The sequence below is a fragment of the Melanerpes formicivorus genome, unplaced genomic scaffold (genome assembly GCF_026170545.1).
Source record: "Melanerpes formicivorus ecotype bairdi unplaced genomic scaffold, bMelFor1.0.p_v2 SCAF_1, whole genome shotgun sequence".
Lineage (NCBI taxonomy): Eukaryota > Metazoa > Chordata > Aves > Piciformes > Picidae > Melanerpes > Melanerpes formicivorus.
The window spans coordinates 3,052,222-3,078,938 of record NW_027142353.1 but is presented as its reverse complement, the minus strand read 5'-3'; the positions used below and the strand labels follow the sequence as shown (position 1 = coordinate 3,078,938).

The 26,717-nt window shown below is 41.2% G+C and overlaps 2 protein-coding genes and 1 long non-coding RNA gene across 10 annotated transcripts in view; 1 reads left to right on the top strand and 2 right to left on the bottom strand.

The window, feature by feature from the left end:
* BORA (BORA aurora kinase A activator) overlaps positions 1-19,082 on the bottom strand; it is a 40,118-nt gene extending 21,036 nt beyond the window's left edge. For 2 of the 7 annotated variants that reach the window (XM_068152324.1, XM_068152160.1), the window contains exons 1-11: positions 18,878-19,082; positions 17,744-17,914; positions 16,514-16,620; positions 14,015-14,060; positions 12,408-12,489; positions 8,877-8,942; positions 8,061-8,117; positions 6,523-6,740; positions 5,135-5,288; positions 3,376-3,977; positions 2,858-2,989 (exon numbers count right to left, since the gene is read on the bottom strand). In XM_068152324.1, coding sequence (XP_068008425.1) covers positions 2,858-2,989; positions 3,376-3,977; positions 5,135-5,288; positions 6,523-6,740; positions 8,061-8,117; positions 8,877-8,942; positions 12,408-12,489; positions 14,015-14,060; positions 16,514-16,620; positions 17,744-17,899 — 1,620 coding nt within the window. In that variant the 5' untranslated portion in view covers positions 17,900-17,914; positions 18,878-19,082. Of the gene's footprint in view, positions 1-2,857; positions 2,990-3,375; positions 3,978-5,134; positions 5,289-6,522; positions 6,741-8,060; positions 8,118-8,876; positions 8,943-12,407; positions 12,490-14,014; positions 14,061-16,513; positions 16,621-17,743; positions 17,915-18,299; positions 18,321-18,877 lie in introns of those variants that run through there. The other 5 variants (XM_068152246.1, XM_068152073.1, XM_068151985.1 and 2 more) reach the window with 5 other exon arrangements.
* The window catches only part of LOC137448306 (uncharacterized), a 565,471-nt gene that overhangs the window by 3,479 nt on the left and 535,275 nt on the right, over positions 1-26,717 (bottom strand). The gene's annotated exons all lie outside the window — the stretch shown is intronic.
* On the top strand, positions 19,207-25,399 carry MZT1 (mitotic spindle organizing protein 1). The gene is made up of 4 exons (XM_068150579.1): positions 19,207-19,306; positions 22,065-22,210; positions 24,044-24,877; positions 24,982-25,399. Exons 1-3 carry the CDS (start codon positions 19,258-19,260, stop codon positions 24,065-24,067), a joined length of 219 nt encoding a protein of 72 aa, XP_068006680.1. The 5' UTR covers positions 19,207-19,257; the 3' UTR covers positions 24,068-24,877; positions 24,982-25,399.

Here is a 26,717-nt window from a genome sequence, read left to right as displayed (position 1 = left end):
TAAGAGGGAAAAGTTCATTTTAAAATCTTTCATAAAAACTCCTGAAATGAAACAAGATCCAAACTTACCACCTGAAAATTGCAAGTTATAATTACTACATTAGCCTCCCAACTCCCCCCCTCCTGACATTAAAAAGATAATGAAAAAAGAGATGAAATATGTTTCCTCTGCATCAATCTTTGAGATGCTCTGTGTGAGAGGTTACACTCATCCCTGGAGGGGGCAGACTGGAAAAGAACCTAGCTCCCAGGTGGGCAGGTCCAAGTCTATTCCACTCCTCCTTCCTGTCCAGCAAGCCTCATTAAGGGGAGTCATTTTCCTGTCACAGTATCACAGTAGTATCACAGTATAACTTAGGTTGGAAAGGACCTCGAGGATCATCGAGTCCAACCTATCACCACAGAACCCATGACTAGACCATGGCACCAAGTGCCACATCCAATCTCCTCCTGAATGCCTCCAGGGATGGTGACTCAACCACCTCCCTGGGCAGCCCATTCCAATGACTAATGACTCGCTCAGTGAAGAACTTCCTCCTCACCTCGAGTCTAAACCTCCCCTGGCACAGCTTGAGACTGTGTCCCCTTGTTCTGGTGCTGGTTGCCTGGGAGAAGAGACCAACCCCTTCTTGGCCACAACCACCCCTCAGGTAGTTGTAGAGGGCAATGAGGTCACCCCTGAGCCTCCTCTTCTCCAGGCTAAACAATCCCAGCTCCCTCAGCCTCTCCTCATAGGGCTTGTGTTCAAGGCCTCTCCCCAGCCTTGTTGCCCTTCTCTGGACATGTTCAAGTGTTTTGATGTCCTTCTTAAACTGAGGGGCCCAGAACTGGACACAGTACTCAAGGTGCAGCCTAACCAGTCCCTTTCTCTTGCTCCTGCCCAACAGACCCTTTGCTGCTCCTGCTGTTGCTGCAAGCACATGGTGGGGCCTGCTCTGTGCTGCATCCAAGCTCCTAAGGACTGCATCTGAAGAGAATCTACATTTACATCAAGAGAACCCTATGCCAGCTGGGCCTGGTTTTTTGTTTTTTATTTTTATTTACCCTTTTTCCTTATACCTTTGTAACTTCCCTTTTACTCAAATGCCATATGTATTTTGTTAAGCTTAACTTTTATTTCCAAATTGATTCTAGACTGGTCCTTTCATGATTTTACCTCTCTTTTCTCCTGCTTAATTTGTTTTTCCCTACCAGGAAAAATGGAGAGGAGAGGCAATCTAAATCTGTTCCGTTTGGGCTTTTGGACTCTGGGAAAGCTTAAAGAACAACATGCTGTCATGAGGTCTGTGGTGACAGGTTGGACTTGATGATCTTTGAGGTCTCTTCCAACCTTGGTAATACTGTGATACTGTAGGGACAACAGCAGAAGAGCAGTAGAAGCCAGCTGTGTGACACTGGTGAGTAACTAGGACAGGTTTGATGTTAGAAAACGGATTCTGATGAGTATGTTTGTATGCATAATCCATGTCCAACAGGGGGGGCTGGGGCTCAGGCTCATTTTAGATGGGTTTTTTAGAAGTTAAAGACCACAGAAACATAGAATCACAGAATGGTAGGGGTTGGAAAGGACAAAGTAGGTTCACCTAGTGCAGGTTGCCCAGGACCACAGCCAAGAAGGTTTTGAGTATCTCCAGAAAAGGAGACTACATCCTCTCTGAGCATCCTGTTCCAGTGACACCCTCAAAGGTTTTCCTGATGTTCAGATGGAACTTCCAGTGTTCCAGAAATCTTTGCAACTAAGACTTCCTGTAAGGGTGTAGTTATCCTAATCTTACACAAGCAGAGTTCAAAATTTTATGTCAATGGTCTGTAAGACATCATCTATCTGCTCTTTACCTTAGCAAAGAAGCATCTATTAACATGTCAGGTATGGAAGTAAAGTGAGAGCTGAATGGGCTTACTTGAGCATTTTTTGTAATCAGATACTACTGGTCTGTACTACCTTCTCTTCAAGGATTGTAAACAATGCTCAGTAGTATACCATGAGACCATAATTACTAAGTGAGAGGAGATATCTTTGCTCTCTCCTCCAAAAAAATAGCCTTCTCAATCTATTGAAGAAATAGACACCTTCCCCTCAGTCACAAGATTAAGAGCTCAGAAGTCTTACTAGATATCTGTTGTCTTTCGTAATTAAGATTTGGTTTTAAGGGAGGTCAAAGAGCTTGTAGTCAAAAGACTGTACCCAAGTAGAAAGTTCCCCATGAAGTCAGCATGCCAGGTAGGGTTTTACACAGTTTAGAAAAGGAAGTAGTGGACAATTCCTCCACCAAAATGGGCTGCTTCACAGGCACACATTAAAAAACTCAGCAAGAAACAAAAAAGGCAGTAACAACAGAACCAAAAATAAGAAAGACTGTAATCACAGTATCACAGTATAACTAAGGTTGGAAATGACCTCGAGGATCATCAAGTCCAACCCATAAACACAGACCCCATGACTAGACCATGGCACCAAGTGCCACATCCAATCTCCTCTTGAACGCCTCCAGGGAGGGTGACTCAACCACTTCCCTGGGCAGCACATTCCAATGACGAACAACTCGCTCAGTGAAGAACTTTCTCCTCACCTCGAGTCTAAACCTCCCCTGGCACAGCTTCAGAAGCCATGAGCAGCCCTACAACTACCTCTCATGCATGCACCTCAGGTTCAATTAAAACTACTTCTGCCTTTGCCATAGAACATACCAATTTTATCACCATCTTGTAACACTTCTGCATTTATTTCCTTGCTTTCAACATAACACTCCCAATGATGCTCTCTACTACTACCTGAAGCTCTCACTCCCCTCAGCTTCCCTGAAACAGACACTTCAGATGGGAAGGCTATCGCTTTGGTATCACCACTGAACTCCTACCTTTGTTTTAAGTAGCTGAGATTTAATCTGAAAGACATTAGTATTCACATCATTTTCTCTGCAACTGTTTTCAGCCCCTGCAGCATCCACAATGCTGCTTCCACAAGTCTGCGTGTTATAACCGCTGTCCACCTGAAATCAAGAAAGCAGGGCTTTAAAAGTCTTCTGCGCTTTAACTCCAGACTCAATATGGCTTGTATTTGATTACCAGTAATTAACCTAACAAACCAAATCTCATCAGTTAGTAACAAAAGCATATCATAAACTGGTCTGTCAGGATTAGATGAATTAGGTTAAATGTATTGCTCTACACAGTAACACACAAGTAATTTGCAATTGCTACACTAACTTCACTGAGAGGAAAAAAGGGATGGGGGGGGAAGAAATCTGTCACAATACCACCTGCACACCACATGCCATAAGCAAAAGACAATTACTTCCAGAAAAATATATATATAGAAAGAGAGTATGTTGAGCTCAGTTTTACAGAGACACAAGCCAAAGACTGCTCTTTTTACCTGAATACTACTGCTGTCACAAGGAATTGTGCTGCTTTCTGCCAGAGGTGACATGCACATGCGAGAGTTTTCAATACTGAAAGTAATCCCTGTCATAAAGCTGGTCATTGGTGCATTGCTGCTGCCAATCGTATCTTTTATCCAAGTGTTCTCCTCCGACACTTCAGCTGCATCAGCCATATCCACAGTGTTATTTTCCTTTGAGCCTTCTATGTCCTGAAACAACGGCAACCTCTGATGACAAGCTTCAGAGCGATCTGGTGCAATAGACACAGTTGCTACCACAAGATGTGCACCACATGCAAAAGCATCACTGTCTTGCTGATGTAAGCTTATTCCATTATCCGTTTCTGGGAACCGAGCCTCTGCCGGAGACATGTTTTCCTTGTCTTCATCCTCCTCACCGCGATCCTCAACTGCAATTGGTATCCTGATGACAGAAGTCTGATACTGGGCCGTTCCTCTATATGCTCCAAGCCTCATCGGAGAACAATTTTTAATTGGAGAACAGCCATCTATATATGGACTTCTTGTACTTGGGGGTGTCATTCTGTTTGAGGATGAGGGAATATCTGGAGAACAAAATGTAAATTTTCTTTGGTCTGTAAAAAATAGAATAGAATAGAATTAACCAGGTTGGAAGAGACCTTTGAGATCATTGGAATGGGCTGCCCAGGGAGGTGGTGGAGTCACCATCACTGGAGATGTTCAGGAGGAGACTTGATGGGGTGCTTGGTGCCATGGTTTAGTTGATTAGGTGGGTTGGACTGGTTGATAGGTTGGACGCAATAATCTTGAAGGTCTCTTCCAACATGGTTTATTCTATTCCATCATTGAGTCCAACCTATCATCCAACACTATCCAATCAATTAAACCATGGCACCAAGCATCCCATCCAGTCTCTTCCTAAACACCTCCAGTGATGGTGACTCCACCACCTCCCTGGGCAGATCATTCCAACGGCCAATTACTCTTTCTGTGAAGAACTCCTTCCTAACAACCAGCCTAAACCTCCCCTAGTAGAGCTTGAGACTGTGTCCTCTTGTTCTGGTGCTGGTTGCCTGGGAGAAGAGACCAGCCCCCACCTGGCTACAACCTCCCTTCAGATAGTTGTAGACAGCAATAAGGTCTCCCCTGAGCCTCCTCTTCTCCAGGCTAAGCAATCCCAGCTCCCCAGCCTCTCCTCATAGGGCTTGTGCTCAAGGCCTCTCACCAGCCTCACTGCCCTTCTCTGGACACATTCAAGAGTCTCAATGTCCTTCTTAAACTGAAGGGCCCAGAACTGGACACAGTACTCAAGGTGTGGCCTAACCAGTGCTGAGTGTGATTTCTTTACTAGTCAGTTTCACAAATAATCTTCAGATTCACACTATTTGAAAACTCAAACTAAGCATTCTTTGTCCAATTAAAATGCTTCATGTTGGGCCAAATCTGAACTGTGACCTGACCAAATTTGGGTTTATAGCTTATAACCCCTCCTCAAACTAAATTCACCTATTACCATTTTTCTCATTTTTATTAAGTGTCCATTCCTCCTAAAACATTTTCCCTAGTTGACTCTTGCCAGGTAGATAAATTTCACTGTTTCATTAACATATTCCACTGCTAAATGGTAAATGTGTCATAGAGGATAAGACTGCTGCTCCACTGAGCACAACATGTCTACCAACAGAAACAAGTTCCAGTAAGAATGAGGCAGTTTTTACAATAAAAAATGCACCAAACAAGGAAGAATAATACATATACAATTAAAACATACCTGACAGTGGTGTCCTCCTTATGTGAAAAGCTATTGGTGAAAAAGTAGGAGAACCATTATGTGCAGGAGACCCCTCTGCAAAAGTGGGGCTGGTTATGCTTCCCAGGCTGTAAGCCCTTGTTCCTCCCTGAATAGGACTGGATGAAAACTGACCCTTCAGGAAAGAAGAAAAAAAAGGCATAAAGCAGCATAATGTAAACTTTTTACATATATGTAAAACGTGTTCTAACTACAAAGTTTAATATGGCAGAAGTGAGGGAAATTAAGGCAACCTTTGTCCTTACTTTAGTTTTAAATATTCTGGTTGCAGCTCTTCACTTGGTCTTTATGTTTCCCCATATAAAAGAGCAAGGGACTCAAACCATCACATAATACCAACTAAGACTGTACTATATATTCTAGTTAAAACTATGAGAAGCCTGAACAGAGAATTAATGCTATCTGTGTATATAGTCAAGTATTTAATCTCAATTTCCTATTCATACCAATGCACACAAAAGCTGGACACTATTTTTATTTCAATAGACTCCACTATAATTGAATTATTTAACTCAGCAGCAGCCAAGATGCTTTTCCTTAAGAAAAGAGAATAGTGATTGCCATGTATAGTGAAAAAAAGTCACTTCTAGAAGTCTAATTATGTTGTTGGAATTCTTTACTAGGTTACCATAGCGAAGACACTTTTTAAGCCAGTGCTGCTGAGGTAGCTTTTTCCTTACACTTCAGCCACCAAACAGAGGAAGCCACTCCCCCTAAACCAGTTCTGCTGTGTTACATCCACCTGGGAATAAGATTTATCTGGCATAATTTAACAAACAGACATTATGTCCTGTGTTACAATAAATGTCCATACATCTCAATGCAAATGAAGAAAAGCATATTTAACACTGCATGCAAAGGCCCATAAGTAATGTTTTCCACCATCAATTAGTTTCTGAACTAGAAGGGAAACTATATTGCCTGTTCATATCAACCAGTACTTTAGACAGCAGTTTGTGGCTTTAAATTGGCTTTTTTTGTATGCATATTTAATGAAAAAGTTCCTTCAATATGCTTTCAGTAAGTTTTGTATATGCAACAACTCCTACTATTTTTTTTAGCAATATTAAAGCATAATTCCTTCTATAACAAAAGAACAGCAGCACAACATAACCAGCTGATGTAAGTGGGCAATGTATTATTTCAACACTTTCTTTGCTCACATTTTTTTCTGAATTTGAGAAAGAGAAATCACCACCCTTGGTCTAACACAGACTCTCTCATAAAGCAGTTGTAGCTTGTAACAGACTTCACAAGAGGAACAGCCATATTTTTAATAACACTGAATCACTACAGCCTGCTCTAAGAACTACTCTTGTGCCACTCAGACCGCAAAACAGGCCACTCACCGAACTGGATGTTTCCAGTGGGCTTCTGCACCGAACTGGAGATATGTCTATTGAACAAAGCACTTCGAGGGGCTGACTACCACAAGGACTACGCAGGGGAGGGGACAAACACTCTGATACACTCCCATTTTCCTCTAAAAAGAGCTTTCTTCTGAGTGATGAAGAGCTCAGATTTTCCTGAGATTGATCTGCAAGTTCATCAGTTCTAAAATATTCACCTAGAAACAGGGAGAAATCACTTCCAGTAAGAATGCAAGAAAAAAAACCAACATTTCCACTGCAGAGATATGTACAACTAAATTAAAACATTCAATACAATTAACCAATACAGCAAGAAATCAACCTCATTTAAGCACCTATCACAAAGGGTTGATTTTTAGCATTATAAAAGGTCTGTTCTGTCTGCTAAGGTTCATACTACAAAACATCACTTGTTATCTTTACAAGAAGCCCACTCTCTCTACTAAGATTCCATTTCAGCCTATCAAGGTTTCAGGTTCTGCCCATCATCCTTTAATACAAAAGTCTCCATTAAAAATAAGAGTTAACATTGACTAGCATCTACTAACTGGCCTTTCACAAAAATGTATTCTTCTCAACTGAATTGTGAAAAAAGGGTTATTATACTACCCTGCCAAAACTAGACTTTTTTTCAGGTTGCCTGTATGCTTTGATGGTCTTTGCGGTATGTCCCAAGGCAAACTGGATTCAAGAAAGTCAAAGCAGTCAGTTTACAATAGAAAAGCAAACAGATCTTAACAAAGACCTATTAATATATGCTGAGGCTTACTAATTAGATTTTTGGTCTTGCTTCATACTAATTGGATATGCCTTGTAGGAGAAGTTTTTCATTAATTCAAAAACTATGCATTGATGTAAGACAAAACAGTAGGTATGGTTCTAGTTTTAAATTTGATGGCCTGCAATCAGGATTGTGAGCGTCAAGAAAAGGATAGGAGCATGCATCCAAGAACCTCTGAACTACCTACACAGACTATTCCCAGATATGAGCTGTAAAAACAGGCCTTTGCAGCCACCTTGCCTGAGAAGCTGGCAGCAATTGTTTGATATAGCAATTATAATCAGACAGTTAATTTGGACTCTTTGTCACCACACTCAGTGGATCACAGCATCACACAGGTGCTAGCCAGGACTACAGCTTCAGTCAATTTAAAGGCACAGAATTATAACATAGCTCTGCTCAAGCCAAGATTTAGCTATTAGCCTTGTGGGCCAGTAATCTGTAAATCAAACACCTTTGGTAAATTAAATGCCTGCTCCATACTACTTTTTATGCCTTCAGAACTGTTAATTTTCAGTTGTCCTCCACGTCTCCTCTCTTTATGTCTACGCTCACACCTCATCATGTAAGTCAGATGTTCCATGCAATAATAGTCTATTTAGAATGCATACTTAAAACCTCCATTTATATATTAGGTTTTAAATATTTCATAGCACACAAAAAATGCAGCAAACATTACAAAAACAAGTTTTCTATTTAAACATTCATAATTGAATTTAGATGTTACATGACATACCTAGTATTTTCTCTAAATTAAAATCCACTGGCAAAGACAGTACTGTCTGACAAGCAGCTGCAATGAATAAAGCCAACAAAATTAGCTTGCAGTGACTTTTCACTATAGCTGTAGAAACAAAAAATCCACTTCTAAATTGCATTGCAATTGAGATATTTAAGTTACATTTGCAATAGAGAAAAGTGTTAATTAAAGCTAGGATTCTGATTTGACAACACTCTATGCAGCACACCCAGGCCTAGAGACAAAAAAGCAAGGGTTGCAATATAAAAGCCTCTAGAGTGGCATTCTTAGCAGAGGAGAGAGGTCTCCAAGGAAAGGAATAATTCAAAAGGCAATGGGAGAAAGATCATCAAAACACACTGGAGAAAGACACTACCTATTCATCTAAAATTAAATAGTTTAAAAGATATCATGGGATTTATGCTGTTTATTTGGCAGAAAGAATAACCAAGATTTTCTAGCCCAAAACAACCCAACACGTTAAAGGTTTCTTGTAACTGTAAATTTGCCCATAAGCCTGCAGCTTAAATTCACTTTTTAATTCAGAAAAAGTGAGCTGGAAAAAATGCACTCTACAGTCTACAAAGAGTTTCAGTTTTTACTTTGGAGAAAACATGAAAGAGCATGACAGAAATCAATTACTAAGGAATTGGTATTACAGTAAGTAGTACCATACAACTCCAGAAAAAACTATTTCTCCAGGAACAGTAACCAAAACCACAGAAATTCCCTTTTGAATTAAACTGATATTAAAAAAAGGTTTTTTTGTGCTCCAGATAAAGCCTGTAATTTCAGACATTGCCTTTTACCCACCATTGCTTTTGCCAGGCTGCAAAGTTAGCTGTCTTCCAATTGGAGAAATGCTTTTTAGATCTATGGCTGTAAAACAGATAAGAACTTAAATTTAAGTACACATTGCATATAGAGTCTTGGAACCTAGCAGCTTAGAATATGCAATCTGAAACTCAGCAGGTAGAGTTTTGGCATTAAAATTTAGGAGAGATTAGAAGGGCATACTGAAAAAAAGGTTACCACTAGAGCTGATTAAGAGAATTTCAGCACTGTTCTATTCAAAAAAAGCTTAGTGAAGCAGCATCACTTTTAGCCATTACCTGTCTCCTGCAGCCTCCTCTACGTTACAAAGGCCTAAACCAAACTAAGTTCATGTTTAGCTAAACAGGCTGTGACCCAAGTGAAAAACATTTTCTAGAAAATTGTTGCAGCCACTGTTCTGAGGGCAGCTGCTGGACACATGCAGAGTGCATGACTCCTTAGCCAGCCAATTCATTAGCATGCTGCGGAGAGCAAAACAGTAACATTCCACGAGCCAAGAACAACATCGTCATGTTAGCACCCTTTGATTGGAACAGGCTGCAGAAGCCCCCTCCTTGACATGCTGGCACCTCTTATTGGGAAAAGATTTTAGCTTGTGTGTGTGGCTGGATTTTACCAGCTAAATGTTTGATAACAGCCACTCCAAGATGTAAGGTAGACTGGGGGGTTAGGGCTGCTAGGGACTTCTGCTTCTGTTACTTCTTTTGGCTAGGGCTCTGGTGTAGGGATGCTGTGAGGGATATGAATACATAGAATAAACCAGGTTGGAAGAGACCTTCAAGATCATTGCGTCCAACCCATCAACCAATCCAACCCCCCTAAACAACTAAACCATGGCACCAAGCACCCCATCAAGTCTCCTCCTGAACACCTCCACTGATGGTGACTCTACCACCTCCCCAGGCAACCCATTCAAATGGGCAATCACTCTCTCTGCATAGAACTTCTTCCTAACATCCAACCTAAACCTCCCCTGGCACAGCCTGAGACTGTGTCCTCTTGTTCTGCTACTGGCTGCCTGGGAGAAGAGACCATCATCCACCTGTGTACAACCTCCCTTCAGGTAGTTGTAGAGAGTAATAAGGTCACCTCTGAGTCTCCTCCAGGCTAAGCAACCCCAGCTCCCTCAGCCTCTCCTCATAGGGCTTGTGTTCCAAACCCCTCACCAACTTTGTTGCCCTTCTCTGGACTCGTTCCAGCAAGACAACATCCTTCCTAAACTGAGGGGCCCAGAACTGGACACAGGACTCGAGGTGTGGCCTAACCAGTGCAGTGTACAGGGGCAGAATGACCTTCCTGCTCCTGCTGGCCACACTGTTCTTGATGCAGGCCAGGATGCCATTGGCCTTCTTGGCCGCCTGGGCACACTGCAGGCTCACGTTCAGCCTACCATCAACCAGCACCCCCAGGTCCCTCTCTACCTGGCTGCTCTCCAGCCACTCTGACCCCAGCCTGTAGCACTGCATGGGGTTGTTGTGGCCAATGTGCAGAACCCGGTACTTGGATGTGTTAAATCTCATGCCGTTGGACTCTGCCCATCTGTCCAGCCTGTTGAGGTCCTTCTGCAGAGCCTCTCTACCCTCCAGCAGATCAACTCCTGCCCCCAGCTTGGTGTCATCAGCAAATTTACTGATGATGGACTCAATGCCCTCATTCAGATCATCAATAAAGATCTTAAAGAGCATGGGGCCCAGCACTGATCCCTGGGGCACACCACTAGTGACTGGCTGCCAGCTGGATGTGGCACCATTCACCACCACTCTCCGGGCTTGGCCCTCCAGCCAGTTCCTAACCCAGCTCAGAGTGCTGCTGTCCAAGCCATGGGATGACAGCTTGGCCAGGAGTTTGCTATGGGGGATGGTGTCAAAGGCCTAGCTGAGGCCCAGGTAGACTACATCCACAGGCCTCCCCACATCCACCAGGTGGGTCACCTGATCATAGAAGGAGATCAGGTTGGTCAGGCAGGACCTACCCTTCCTAAATCCATGCTGGCTGAGCCTGATCCCTTGGCCACCCTGTAAGTGCTGTGTGATTGCCCTCAAGATGCTTGGGACTTCTGTTAGCTGATTCATCTGGGACTTCTGTAAGTGGGACTCTAAGACTCTGTAATGCTAGTGGTTCTACAGCACAGCAAAAAGGGACTTCTGAGATTCTCTGCATTTCTGGAATCTCATTTCTATACAGCAACAGGGTTTGTGCCTTCAGGTGTCACCCAATGGCCCTCAAATCAGGAAGAACAATAGAAAATCATGCAGTCTGGACTTGAAGGAAAAGATGACGAATCAACCATTCTATCATTACATACAGCTAAGGAACATATTAGGTAATTTTCTTTCACCGCTCATTTTCACAGGTCTAGGACTGCAGACTGTGTTACCTGCCCAAAAAGTGACAAACTTACAACTGACCATTAAAAATACACTAACCATAAACTGCATCTCCTTGCTTAAAAAATTAACAGTTCAGCCTCTTCCAAATATTGCAAAAATCTCCAAACATTTAAGAATTTCCTACCAAGCAATACTGAATGTAAAGCCTTTATAGCTGACACTTGTCCAGCTCATACCATTTATTATGTATTCTGTTATATATTATGCATCCTTTTAGTTATATATAAAATTTAAGAACAGCATGAAATGTAATAATGGCATAAATGAAAAACTTTGAAAACCCACAACCTGTTGTTGCAGTGACAGTGAGCTATCAGGACATTAGGGGGACAACAGGGATTTAAGCAGAAAAACATGGAACTCAGTTTCTTATATTACATTGGCAGGAAAGCAGATTAAGTCTAATGTGCAGACATGAGAAAAAAAGAACAAAATAGAGGACTTGGCTATTACCAGTATTGACACAACAGAGTTGCATGTGTAAATTTAAACTCATTGAAGACAGGTTCTAAAAGGAAAAAAGACTTAAGACCAGAGACCAAAAATAAAGGAAGAATTCTGTAAGATTCTGGATGGGTTTGGAGCACAAGCCCTATGAAGAGAGGCTGAGGGAGCTGGGGTTGCCTAGCCTGGGGAAGAGGAGGCTCAGGGGAGACCTTATGCTCTCTACGACTCTCTGAAAGGAGGTTGTAGCCAGGTGGGGGCTGGTCTCTTCTCCCAGGCAAGCAGCACCAGAACAAGAGGACACAGTCTCAAGGTGCACCAGGGGAGGTTTAGGCTGAATGTTAGGAAGAAGTTCTTCACAGAAAGAGTAATTGGCCACTGGAATGGGCTGCCCATGGAGGTGGTGGAGTCACCATCACTGAAGGCGTTTAGGAAGAGACTGGATGGGGTGCTTGATGCCATGGTTTAGTTGATTACAGTGTTGGATGATGATGATTCTATTAATACATTATTTTTAAACAAGGAATGCACTTTAGGAGAACAGCTAAATATCTATTATCTACTAGCTGTGCTGTCTTTTATCATGGGTTCTTAATATTTGAGGTTGGAAATAAACATGCTTTATAATTTATCCAAAAGCTAGATAATTACGAGTGAAGTCACAAAAGCAACTTACATTTAGTTGAATTAAGCTGAGAAATTTGCTTGCCTTCATGTTCAATCCAAGGAGAAGGAACTATGAGTCTTTTTGTGAAAAACTAGACAATACAAACAATAGAAATGAACCATCTTAGCACTACTAAAAATTGAAGATTCTCAAATTTAGATAGTACCCAGAAGAAAAGTTTAAGTCCTATCTTTTGCTACTCACAGATTTATATTTCAATAATTTTAACTCTTCCTTTCCTCAAACCTATAGAGTTATTTCTCATACCCAAAATACATTTCATTATTTCAAGTAAATAAAAAGCAGTTTGGTTTGAAAATGACCTCACGTTCTCTGAGACTCATACCACCTCAGTCTTTCCAAGTCTGCAGAGTGAAAATTGTACAAAAGTTTCATGTAACACTAATTACTCATTAAAGATAGTAAATTGTCTCTACCATACTTATCACATAGTTGTTTTAATAACTCTTTTCAAATTTCCAGCTTGTTAAATTGTTTTGATATTTCACAGAAGTGCTAAAGAGTGACTGCAGTAACAAGAAGTGTGGACAAGGAAGTCGTTTTGACGGTATTATTAGTGTATTTGGCTAAAGTGCTTAGAAGCGAAACATTTATGAGCATTGGCACTTCAGTCTCTTTCTCTGAACCAGAAAGAGGATCTGCTCACAGTTGCACTCTAGAACACTGTGATGCTGGGGAGATGAAAATGTTTAAATAGCTTCAAGGAATACATGGCAAATCCTGTCCTTGCAATAAAAGCAAGACTGAGCATATGAAAAGAACTCAGCTTGAGCACCCAACTATTGAAGGCATAATTTTTATCAGAGACAGGGTTTCAAGCTGTTCAGCTGCATAATCCATTAGTTTATGCCTCACAAAGAAGAAATATCCTTTTTAATGCAAATTTAGAGTAACAGTAGCTTAGCTGCAGGCTAATCACATAGCACCTTTACAAAATCATTACACATTGTTTACCCCATAGAGACAGAAACTGATAACAGCATGACATAATATAAAAAGATCAATAAGATCAATAACACTTAGGAAGATTTGTCTATCACAGACTTGGTTTTTTAATTGAAGAGACATTGAAAAATTCTCTAATGAAAATTGGAAACACTACTTTTCCTTGCCTGCTAGACAAATTGACAGACAAAAGCACAACAAAATTGAACAGAAAGAATTGCAAAATGCTAGAAGAGAGCCTTGCCTCCAACTAAGCAGACTTTGGAAGAAATAAAAATCACCAGGATTCTGCTGCATTTTTAAAAATGCTATAGAAGAAACTGAGCTACCTAGCACTACCAGTTACTGTAAAAAAAAAAAGCAAACACCACACCCAAATCATTACTTTTAACCTTAAATTAAGTCTGTATAAGATTTATCTTACAGCTACCTTCCCACTAGCTGAGTAACATGAAATAAAATCCTTCATACACCTGCAGATGTGTGAAAGAAATGGGCAGAGTAAGACCATGTGTACAACCACATGAGGACATAACTGACTAGAGTAAAATGTAACAGGACTCTGGGTTTTGAAATTCTACAATAGACATGGATCTTTTTTGGTAGGTATGTAGCTAAACCAAATCTATACCTGGTAACAGTTTTATTACCTCTTCAATGGCTTTCTGCCTTCTCTCTTCTGTCTCCTTATCAATTCTAAATAACAAATGAAAAACAATTATCAAAATTCAATTATCAAAACCACCACATCAATAGAAAAAGTTCAACCATGTAACACATTCCCTTATGCAGCTCTTAACCTAATTTTTAAAGAACTGTTTCCACCTAATGGAAAGAGTAATGCTGCACCAAAGCAAGTCTGCACGTGATAGGCGCTTCAACTTCAGGAAGTGTTTATGAGCACTGTGCTGCTACCCAAACTGGTTTTGCTACGTAACATAGAATTAACAGATTGAAATATTTATACACCAGATTTCTTATGCTTGTGGCTCTTTGAAATTAATTGAGACAATGCTTCTAATCAAGAACTTTTAACTTTTAGAGTACCATATTTAAGGTACTTAAATTTCCATTAAGCATTATTTGGGGCTGTTCAGTCTGGAGCAGAGAAGGCTCCCAGGTGACCTAATTGTGGCCTTCCAGTATCTGAAAGGGGGCCTACAGGAAGGCTGGGGAGGGACTTCTCAGGATATCAGGTAGTGATAGGACTAGGGGGAATGGAATGAAGCTGGAGGTGGGGAGATTCAGGCTAGATGTGAGGAGGAAGTTCTTTACCATGAGAGTGGTGAAGCCCTGGAATGGGTTGTCCAGGGAGGTGGCTGGGGCGCCATCCCTGGAGGTGTTTAAGACCAGGCTGGACGAGGCTCTGGCCAGCCTGATCTAGTGTGGGGAGTCCCTGCCCATGGCAGGGGGGTTGGAACTAGATGATCCTTGTGGTCCCTTCCAACCCTGACTGATACTATGATTCATGAAATGTAAATTCAAATCAGTTGTCACAGTTTTACAGACACATACATATGCACATATACATTTAGCCATGTACAGTTTGCAGCCACCAGAAACAACACCTCAATCTGTACTATTCTGAAAGATGCAGGCATGGACACAAAGTTTACACATAAACACACTAGCTTCTTTCTAGCCATACTGGAAAATTTAAAACACATTCAAATCACAGTGGGTATGAAACAGTGGGACAGACTGAAAGGAGCCATCAAGAAAATGCATGCTTACATCTATATGCCATGGCACTAACTGCCATTGGAATTGTCACCCCAGCCATCTAAATTAAAGAGTTTCTGTTTGTACTTAACAGACTTCCAGAAACAATGTCATCAACTCCATAAAGTCATTGGACTTAGGCTTTATAATATATTAAAAAAAACATTAGAGTCTGAAATCTACTGGCTTCTAGAGGAGGGCCAGGAAGCAAAGAGATGTTAAAAAAGATAAATATCAACATTAAGACATAGTGATTCATAGACAGAGGCAAGGACAGTTATGTTCTCTCTATATCCCCACTGAAGTAAGAAATTTATAGCTCTCTATATGCGTCTTCCTGTTCAAAACATGATATAGATCCTTAAGATCCTAAGAACAATTTGTCTAATTCACAATGTTTTTCAGGACAAGGATAGTGAAACATATGTTAGCAAGAAAGCTGATGGATGCCTCATACCAGGAAACATTCAAGGTCAGGTTGGCCAGGGCTCTGAGCAACCAGATCTAGTTAAAGGTATCTCTGCTTACTGCAGGAGGGTTGGACTATGTGGCCTTTAAAGGTATCTTCCAACTCAAACAAATATTCAGAGAACTTCTGCCCTAAACACAGCCCCTCTTATCTTTCATTTCACTACCAGGACCTGAAGGCCCTATAGGCATAAACAGGAGGAAGAATTGTTTTATTATTCTATTACTGTGATGCTTCACAGCACAAGATGTAATTCTCTGCTTAAGTTTGTATCTGAGTAATGTATGGTAGTATCTACAGGATTCACCATTGCAGCCTTCCTTTGATGGATTGCTCTGTACTGTTATAGCATGCAAGATTATCCCTCAAGATGAGCTATGAGTACAAAGCCTGTTCTATTAACTCATTTGTTTTCCCCATGGAAATTATTCTCATGGAAAGGAACAATTTGAGATCAAGATCCCCAAATCATTTCTTGTAAGTAGAAGTCGCCTTCTCCTCAAGGAGGGCAAGCTTACTGGTCTTCATGTGCAATCTATACCTTTCAAAAAGGGTACTGGCCTACCTAGCCAGGTTTCCTACCTCAAATCTTCAGCAGAAGTCCCAAATATGCCTACCCTACATAAGTCTCAGTATGGAAAACTGAGACAATAAACTGTATTGTGATGAGAAGCAAGAGAGATAACTTGGTAACAAATACTAGAAAGATATTTTCTTGTTTCTCTTGACTGCTTTTATTTGGCTGTCTTACAAGATGAAGAGGGGATCAGCAGTCGTTAACATTAAAAAAGAGAGACACAAAGGCAGCCTCATCTAAATACTATATCCACAACAGGAACACAAAAATCTGAGTTAAAAGCTGTGAACAAAAAAACCTTTAATGCTGTGCAGAAACATCAATAAAGCAAATGAACAGTGTTCTAGAATTCAAACTGCATAAAAACTGATGGTAAGTTACCTAGCATGACTCAAATACATTGCTTGGCGTCGAACATCCTCTGAGTCAATTTCCACAGGATTTATTAGGGCAAGCTGATCAATAGACCATCTAAATTTTCCTGGTGTCTGGATAATTAAAAAAAAATAAATAAAAAGAAGGGCATCTTTAAAGAGATAAAAACAAATACACAAGACAACTCTGAATGAAACAATGTAGTGTAACTTCCACATGGTTTCTGTCAAAACCAACTAAGAAAGTTTCTATTTAAGCGGTTTACTTGAAAAAATGAGTAAGTCAATCAGGCTTCTTTATTCCTGGTAGTGGTATTATAACTATAATATAAAGTGGAAGGTTATGGCTAATGTTTACAAACTGAGGTGTCAATTTTGTCTCAACTTCTGAGGACAGATCTACAAGAGATAGAGAACTAGGAATAAAATTTAGTTGCTTCTAGACTGCGTTATCAAAATCATGGTTGCACAAAAATCTAATGTCCCTATGTAACCCAAGTTACCCAAACAAGAGGGCAGCCTTCCTTTCACCACACATTTCCAAGGCTTAAAGAGCTGCACCCCCACATGCATCCTGCAATGTCTCCCCCCATAACAACACGCATAGCTCACAACAAAATCCAATTCAGATGCAAAGCAGCTTCACCCCTTAATTTAACAATTAATTAAATAGTACTGTTCAAATACATTTGAAAAATTATCTATCAAATGAGTCTTTTTAGTTTCATTAGCAAGGCATCATCTCTGCTTATCAGATAATTCTAACTGCAAACGAGAATGCAATTTGCAACTAAAAGTGTTATATATACACAAAATCATTAACTTGATTCTGTGAATATGTAATCAGCTCATAATAGATGTGCAATTAAGTTTCACTTAGCATGCTTAGCATACAAGTAGGAACTGGGGTTTTTTTAACATTTTAAATGGAGCAAGAACACCACATCTAACAACTGTCCTTATCCACTTTCGACTATTTTTGGCACTTAGTGGGTACAGGCTAATCTACTTATACACATAGTATCTAAAGGAAAAGAAAATAATCAGGGAAGTAGGAAGACTAAATGACTATGTTAGTATTAAATGCAGATAAGTCTTGCAATCAGAAGAAATACCAAATACCACCAAAATTCTTTGGCTTAGTATTTAAGCACGCTGCATAAAATAGAGTTTCTAATGCATTTCAGAACATCATCACTATAACTGGATAGTTACACAACTAAAGACTAGATCTTACAGATGAGGATTTTCTTGACTTAAAGACTGAAGGACTAGAAACAATCTGCTCCTGAAGAGTGTAATAATCACTGGGGCTTTCAAAAGGATTCAGTACTGTGACTCGTCCTGGAGTTTCCGGTGTTATTTGCATTTTAGCTTCTTTTGTATCACCCATATCTCTAAACTATACCTGGAAAATAGATAAAGAGAAGAAAAAAGTGAAATTATAGCTTTGACCTTTTAGGATGACCCTGAATGATTGGCCATTTTTAAGGAGTTAGGAACATTTAAAGACTAACAAAACCTTGGCTTGGACCTACTGACCTAGGGAGATAAATAAGGCTGATACAGAACATGAGAAACGAGACAAGAAAGGGTATTGAAAGGAGATTTCAAAAAACAACACAGCAAACAAACCACAAAATAAACAAACCAAGCAACCAAAAAACACAGAAAAATCTAAAAGACAAAACACCGTAAGAAACACAAGGGCAATAAAGCCAAACATCTTCCGGGAGGGCAGCTCACAATCCAGACGCTAGCCCCCAAAGACTTCAGAAATACAGAGGTATTACCGAAAGGCGGGCAGCACAGGGACGACCCTCAGTGACAGCCAGCCCCGCGTTATTCCCAACCTAAGCAGAGAGCACAGAGTGAAGAACCTCAGCCACAAGAGCGAGAAGGAGCTACCGGCATCCACACCGAAAGACCTGGGAGTTGCAAGCAGCTAACCACAAGCGGCGGGAAGCAGCCAGCGCCGTGCGGGAAAGCTGCAGAGGCAATAACGTCCTCAAGCTCCCACTTCGCTCAGGTGCTAAAACTAATCCACTCCCCACTAGTAAACCGAGATTAGCCTCAGCTTCCCAGGGGTCCCGGAGGCGCCACCACTCTCTCCTGCAACGAAAGGGAGAATGTTCGATGGGTCTGCTGCCCCCTCTCGTTAAGCCGTGTCCCGGCGGCTCCCTCACTTGAGGCGGCAAAAGGGACGAGAGCCCCAAGAGCTGCACTCGTTCAACAAGCCTTAAGAGCAGCTCCCTTCTTCCTCTTCCCCCCCCTAGATCGATAACACCGAGTCTCCCCCCCCCCCCGCCCCCGGGCAAGTCTCCTTAACCCAAAGCGGCTGATACAAAGCCAAAGCCCGCGCAGCAACTACCTGCCGCCATTACCAGGACTCCGCTGCGCCCGCTCATGCTCACCCCAGGTCGTACCTCCCGCCTCCCCGGCGTCGGGAGGCTCTTTAATTCGCCCCTCTTCCTCCCCAGATCTGCCCAATCACAACGCTCGGTTTCTGATTCCAGGCCAATTGCAGGCCCCCCAGCTCTCGAACGGACCAATCGCCAGGGGAGCCGCTGCACAAATTCGAAAGGGAGGCTGCCTGTCGTTTTTCCGCTGCTGAGCAGGCGGGTTCCGTTTGGGGCGTCACGTGGAGCGGGAGTATTTGAACGACATAGATGAAGTAACGGGAGAAGGACCGGGGAAGGAGGGGTTTTGTTCCGCTTCCGGGTGGGAGGCGAGGGGCGGTGCGGGGTCGCCATGGCGAGCAATGCCGCCAGTCTCAACGCGGTGCGGGAGACGATGGACGGTGGGTATCGGAGGCGAGGGAGCCTAGTGCTGTGAGCGACAGCCAGGGTTCGTTGCCGTTGTGCTGGCCGATCTGGGGCTGCGTCGGCCCTCTGCGAGGAGGTCTTGTCTAAGTGCTTCACGCTGCTTCTCGGGCTGCGGGGCCTTGAGCCGGCTCTGAAGTGATACTGGCACCTCTCCTGCGAAGAGGTTTACGGTTTGGAGTTGCTAAAGGACTTACTGTGTAGCAGTTTCGGTTTGCTTCATCTTATGTGGGATGTCTGAAACACTTCAACTATGCACGTAGTACTGGGCTTTTCGGCTGCCTGGGGCTTTTCTCGGCCTTTATTTTGTTTTTCCCCCGTAAGCTATTGTTTGATTTAGCATAACGTTAGCCTTTGTGAATGTATATATTTGCCTTTTTAAGACATTATTATTTAAAATGATTAATGTGAGAAAGAGTCAAGTGTGTGGCCCTGGTAGTGGCCCCACCTGAAGTGATGTGAATCCCAACATCTTGTTCCTCTGCATGGCTCGTCAAAACTAAAGTAAAAACAAAAAATCAGAAGGGCAATGAGTGTTACAGAATTGCACTAGTGTCTGATATAGAAGAATTGGTGGTGATGTGGGATGGGGACTGTGAGAAAAGTGGCACTGGGAGTAGGGGGAAGTATTTCACATTATTTGTAGTCCATGACAAATATCAACAGCTTGAGTAATGATCAAAGCTGTCATGTTCAAGAGGTGTGTCTTTGCAATGTCTCGTGTGAAACTCCGGAATTCCAGAGAATGGCTATGCCAGAAGCTTGTAGGGGTTTCAGGCAGAGTGGAAAGCTGCCAAGAAATTCTCTGAGGGTTGTTAAATATAAAGACTTTCTCCAGAAATGAGGGACTAGAGGCTAGAGGGAGTGTTCAAGGGGCTATTGCTTTGTTTATTTTCTCAAGATCCTCCATTATAGCTATGACTGTTGTAACATGAAGGTTCCTTAGCAAAGACCTTCAAGAGTTGAACTGGTGTTCCAGCTACTTTAACCTGCTGTTGCAGGCAAGGCAGGCCTAGGATTATTACGACTGCACTGATGCTTCTAGACAGTGACACCATTCTGTTCAGATAGAGAAAGATTTCTTTGAGATGTAGAGGGATTCTAAGTTCTCCTAACTGATTTTGACATCTGTTCTCTCTCTCTCTTTCTGCTGGAATGCTTTAGATGGGAAGGAACTTTTACTGCACTCAAATGAAGTGCTCTGTTTTATTTTACTGTTCAGAATACATTGATGTTTTGAAATTTCCATTATAAAAATATTTAAAGTGCTTTAGTAACTTAAAGTGTAAAGCACTGAGAGCTGCTACATCTCTCTGCAAAGATGTTGCCTAAACAGCTGAACATTTTCTATTAGAAGCTACTGACCACAACTCTTCCAGACATAGGAAATTGGAACTTCATAGATTCACAGAATGGTTTGGGTTGGAAGAGACCTTAAAGATCATCTAGTTCCATCCCTCCCACCACAGGCAGGGCTGTCTTCCACTAGAGCAGATTGCTCAGGGCCTCGTTAAGCCTTTGCCTTGTACACATCCAGAGAGGGGCCATCCATGACCTCCCTAGGCAATTCGTTCCAGTATCTCACCACTCTCAACGCAAAGAATTTCTTCTTAATGTCTAAATCTACCCTCCTCAGTTAGTTGGGTTTGCTGCTGTGCCTTCAGATATGTTACATGCCTAGTAAACTTGATGAGAAACTTTAAATGGTTAAAGAAAGTGAAAACTAATTTTTTTCCAAGAGTTGCCAGTATTTCTTTGTTCTGTAGCTGTTAATGGTCAGTGGCCTTTTATTTCAAAGGCATCATCTGACTCTTGAAGATGCTTTCATGAGGACAGGGTGTGCATGTATGTAATGTGTTTGGAACAGTTTGCTTTTGAGCCAGTAGGAACAGAAAGCCTTGTGGAGAAGGAAGCCCCACCTTGTAGCTTTTATCCAGGACTTTTGTCTGGCAAACTGCCTCCATGTCCTAAACGTGCGTGGATTCCTAATACAACCTATGTGGGTGAGTTTCAAGAGTAGTATCACACCTAGCAGTTTTCTCATAGTATTTGACATTTCCCTTTGACTTCAGTGGAATTAATTGGATGGCTTAGGCACTGTTACAACCAAAAATAAAACCTCAGTGAGTTGTTCTGTTACGTTTATTAACAAAGTGTTTGAGAGCCAGAGAAAAGCAGCTTTCCAGGGCAGGTTTGGAAGGGAGAGAGAGAGAAATGTCTTTGTCTCTGCACAAAAGTGACTGGAATCTTTTTTCTGCAAAAGATTTCCCGATGACATGCTGCTTCTGATTCAGATCCCATAAAAATTAAATAGTATTGTTTACCCTTAAACCAATGTTGGCTAGAAAACACCTGACATTCTCTGTAACAGCTTTAAGAGTGCACTTTCAGTCTGCTTTAGTAGGACTTGGTCAGTGTCTAGTGTTCAAGAGCATGGGTGGTTGTTATAGCCTACCTTTTACATGGTTAGCAAGCATGTTAATTATTGAATTCTTCACTCTTTTTATTGTTCAGAACCCATTATCCAGTATTAAGTTTGTTGTTGGAAGCCATGGCTTCTAGCTCGCACTGGAAAGCTGGGCGTCAATGCTGGTGTTGAGGTTCACATTGCAAGAGCTTTCCACAACTGCCAAGTTCAGAGACTTTACTGTAGAGAATAAATGCTGAGGAATAACATTCTTAATCATTGACATCTTGTAGTCTGTAGGGACTAAAGTGCTTTCATTTCTGTTACAGTTCTGTTTGAAATTTCAAAAATACTAAACACTGGCTTGGACATGGAGACATTGTCTATTTGTGTGCGACTTTGTGAACAGGGGATAAATCCAGAAGCATTGTCATCTGTTATTAAAGAGCTACGTAAAGCTGCAGAAGCTCTAAAGGTAATGCTTGTTGCTCACGAAGCATATACATTTGTTTTTAAGTGTCGAGTATGTTCAACTTGCTGTGCTTCAATTTGTAAATTGTTCTTTAAGATATAACTCCTTTTTCAAGCAAGGAAATTAGCTGTCCTGTAGAAGAGTCAGCGGATAAACGGAGTGCAACATGAAGCAAGCTATGATACAAAAAATGCTCTTCAGAAAAAATTAAATCATTTGAAGGAATAAAACCAACAATTAAAAACCTTAGATTTATTCAGGGAGGCATGTCTATCTACCAATGCCCCATTATCTGCATCGTATCATAAACACATTGCCACTTTCAGTTTTTGCCGCTGTCACAGCCTTACTACAACCCTGGGCCTAGCAGTATGTAGCAGTATCTGTAAACGGGTCCACACAGCTTGCTAATGTCATCTTCACATACTGGTTTTACTATATTAACCTGTGCTCTGAATCTCTCCAGAGACAAGCATGATGATTTCATGGTGTCTGTATATAGTAGGGCTTTTCATAATTTAGCAATTACCTGTTCAGCTGAGTAGAGAGACTATAGTTTATAAAAGAGTCCCCACTTGCCTTAAAGGAGTTTAATTCTTTGTCTACCTAAACATAATGATTTCTTTTTCAAGGTATTTTAAACATAAGGATTTCTTTTCCAAGGTATCTTTTTTCTTTCTGGGGAGGTGTCAGGGTGAACCTATAGCTACCCTGCCTATCTCTCTTCTAGAAGACTGCATTCTGACTCTTAGAAAATTCAATTTTCAGATCTTTTTTTTTTTTTCCCACTAGATGGATGCTAATCAAGCCCACTAAAGTTTTCAAACTTCATTTCATTTTTAACCACCTTCCTCTGCTTATCCATATTCTACACTTGTGTACATTCATAAATGTGTGTGTATATATGTCTAACCATGTATATAAGTAATTGAAGATTGTTTTACTTTGCTTTTACTTGTAGCTATCCTTTGCCTGTTTGTCTCATAAGTCATAATCAAATAATTGGCAGTGTGATTTATGCTGTTATTAGTGTCACTCTTCTGAGTTTTGTGTTAATATAAATTGTATAAATGTAATATAAATTGTATAAAGAAGTAAATGCCAAAGGAGGAAAAAAAATCATGCATTTGTGCACTTCTTGAAATCATTAGGGTAAAATATACAGGATACAACTTGCTGGGATAGAGGATGTACAAGTTAACACAAACAAACAGTAATCATAGAATCATAGAACCAATCAGGGTTGGAAGAGACCACAAGGATCATCTAGTTCCAATCCTCCTGCCATGGGCAGGGACACCCCACACTAGATCAGGCTGGCCAGAGCCTCATCCAGCCTGGTCTTAAACACCTCCAGGGATGGGGCCTCAACCACCTCCCTGGACAACCCATTCCAGGGCTTCACCACTCTCATGGTGAAGAACTTTATTTAGAATAAACATCTTTATTTAGAATAAACCAAACCAGGTTGGAAGAGACCTTCAAGATCATCGTGTCCAACCCATCAACCAATCCAACCCACCCAAACAGCTAACCCATGGCACCAAGTACCCCATCAAGTCTCCTCTTGAACACCTCTAATGACGGCGACTCCACCACCTCCTTGGGCAGCCCATTCCAGTGATTATGTTAATAAAGGTTAATGATTATGTTAATAAAGGTTGACAGCGTTATTTTTAGAGTATTCTTTGGAGAAGAGCAGTACGCATCTTAAGATGTTTGTAAGTAGCATATTTTTAGACATGTTCTCTGGGTGAATTGTAAGAACAGGTGACATTTAATCCACATGGTGTCTACTTTTGGTGACTTGAATTAAATGTCTTTTTCTCTTTTTAGGCTGCTGAAAATATGGCTGGCTGACATGGGAGAAGATTTTTATCTGAGAAATACCACACTGAAGTTAACAGGCTTTGAAGATTGCCACTATGCAGAAAAGCAAAATGAGTTTATGGGCATAGGTTTCAGAAAGCTGCTGTAATCATCGTGAAAAGGATGATGTATAGGATAGCTTGAAAAGTTTTTATAAGTTCACCAGTAGTCTCATTGCTTGGTATTTTTGTGACTTGTTTGTGAATACAGTGCAGTTAGTGCTTTTTGACATCAAGTCTTTTTTATATCATGCCAGAACTTAGTGTTTAGCAATGAATATTGTTATAATCAGTATAGCTTGTTAATGCATCTTTTAAAAGTGGTACCATATCATTGCTTTTATCTCTTGCTTTGGTGAGAAACTACATGCACAATTTTAGTTTTGCTTTATGGACCAGATAGGGACGAAGCCCATCCTGACTATTTTAACTAGTGTAAGAGTGGGGACTTAAAGTCTCAGTCTGAAAGTTAGAAATAAAGCACTTTTGATAATGTAGGTAGTGAATTGTCCTTTTGATTTAAATGGCTGGAAAAGTTTTTAATTTGCATTGCAGAGGAAATTCAGTTAGCCATGAAGGAATGTATGCAAACTTAAATTTTGTTTTACATGGAATATATTTTGTGAAGTTCAATTGCTACATTTGTTCTGACTACTAGACCTAAAAATACTAAGGCTAGAAACAACAAATACAGTTAATGTGAATCAGTGAGTCTTAAGCAGTCATGTGGCATAGGAATGTCTTCTCATTCAGCCCTAAGAATCTTCACTGATTCCAAACCTAGTGTTTGTAGTACATGCATGTGACCGTTTGAGGCTGTCCCCTTCAATTTTTCCTTCCCTTTACTTTACAGGGGGGAGGGAGGAGGCTTTTTGGCCTTACCCTTCCAACCCTACAACACTGCAGTAAACTGTTTATCATGTTACTTTCCAGTAAATATCCTTGCATTCAGGAACTCTACTTCATAGGATGATGTTTTCTTGTTTAGCCATCTGCTGCTGCTAAAGCTTTTGAGGTTTTTTGGGGGGGGTTGTGGTTTTTGTTTTGGGTTTTCTGGTTGTTGTTTTTTAAGTGGCTATCATAATTCCAAGGTGTAGTGTTAATGGGATCTCAAGTAATCTCCAAGTTCAACAGAATGCAGCACATTTGGAAATGAACTTGGAATCTTAGTGAAGACAAATGTTTTATTTGTGCAGAGAAAAACATTTTCTACTTTAAGAATTTGTTGTATGCACTCTAGGTCATAGCTCTATAAAAAGCAATCAAAGCAGCTAAATAAATCATGTTGCTGGCAGAGAGAATAAAAAATATTTATTACACTGAATCACTTGCCATTATTTCCAGCTAACCTGACCAAAAGATTTTGCCAGGATGATGCTGTTAAAATGTTGGCATAACCAAGTTGGGAGACTTAAGTGGTATCATCTTGCTCACTCTTGAACACTTGAAAGTCTTTGTGAATTGGTGTTTTAGCTTCAGATTTATGATTTTTGAGTACAGTGTGTTGTGGAATGAAAGATGGTTAAATTTCGTTGTTGCTTAGGAGAGCCAAAAAGTCAGTGAAATGTGAAAACACCAGGGCAGATGAATGCAAATGAGTAATTAGCTTTTACTTAATTAGTCTAACTCCTGCATTTCAAAAATAAGAAGACTGGGGAATGTTCTTTGTGTTTTCAGGAGTTGCATCTAAATCTGCAAGGTCTCAAATATGAAACTTAAACTTTTCTGTAAAGAATAGCAAAAGTGCCCAAAATAATTGCAGTAAAGCATTTGACACAGTCTCCCACAGCGTCCTTGCATCTAAACTGAGGCAGTGTGGTCTGGGTGATCAGTTGGTGAGGTGGATTGTGAACTGGTAGAAGGGAAGTCAGTTGTGGTCAATGGGGCACAGTCTAGTTGCAGGTCTGTATCTAGTGGAGTCCCTCATGGGTGGGTACTGGGACCAGTACTAGTCAATATATTCATCAATGATCTGGATGAGGGCACAGAGTGCACTGTCAGCAAGTTTGCTGATGACACAAAACTGGGTGGAATAGCCCAGAAGGTTGTGCTGCTATTCAGCAAGACTTAGAGGGGCTGGAGAGCTGGGCAGGGAGAAATTTAATGAAATCCAACAAGGTCAAGGGTTGCACCTGGGAAAGAACAACCCTATATAGGATGGGGATGGACCTGTTGGAGAGCAGTGAAGGGGAAAAGGATCTGGGTGTCCTAGTGGATGGGAGGTTGACCATGAGTCAGCAGTGTGTTCTTGTGACCAAGAAGGCCAATGCCGACCTGGGGTGTATTAGAAAAGGTATGGTCAGTAGATTGAGAGAGGTTCTCCTCCCCCTCTACTTTGCCCTGGTGAGGCTGCATCTGGAATATTGTGTCCAGTTCTGGGCCTCTCAGTTCAAGAAGGACAGGGAACTGCTTGAAAGAGTCCAGTGCAGAGCCACAAAAATGATTAAGGGAGTGGAACATCTTCCTTACAAGGAGAGACTGAGTGAGGGGGCTGGGGCTCTTTAATTTTGGAGAAGAGGAGACTAAGGGGTGACCTCACTAATGTTTATAAATATGTAAAGGGCGAGTGCCAAGAGGATGGAGCCAGGCTCTTCTTGGTGACACCCAATGACAGAACAAGGGGCAATGTGGTAAAAGTGTCT

What these genes read in the sequence shown, in the direction of transcription:
- MZT1 (XM_068150579.1), top strand. Translation starts at nt 19,258, where the DNA reads ATGGCGAGCAATGCCGCCAGTCTCAACGCGGTGCGGGAGACGATGGAC. An exon ending in GGTGCGGGAGACGATGGACG is followed by an intron (nt 19,307 to 22,064) that starts GTGGGTATCGGA and finishes TTTCTGTTACAG; the next exon opens with TTCTGTTTGAAATTTCAAAA. An exon ending in AAGCTGCAGAAGCTCTAAAG is followed by an intron (nt 22,211 to 24,043) that starts GTAATGCTTGTT and finishes TTCTCTTTTTAG; the next exon opens with GCTGCTGAAAATATGGCTGG.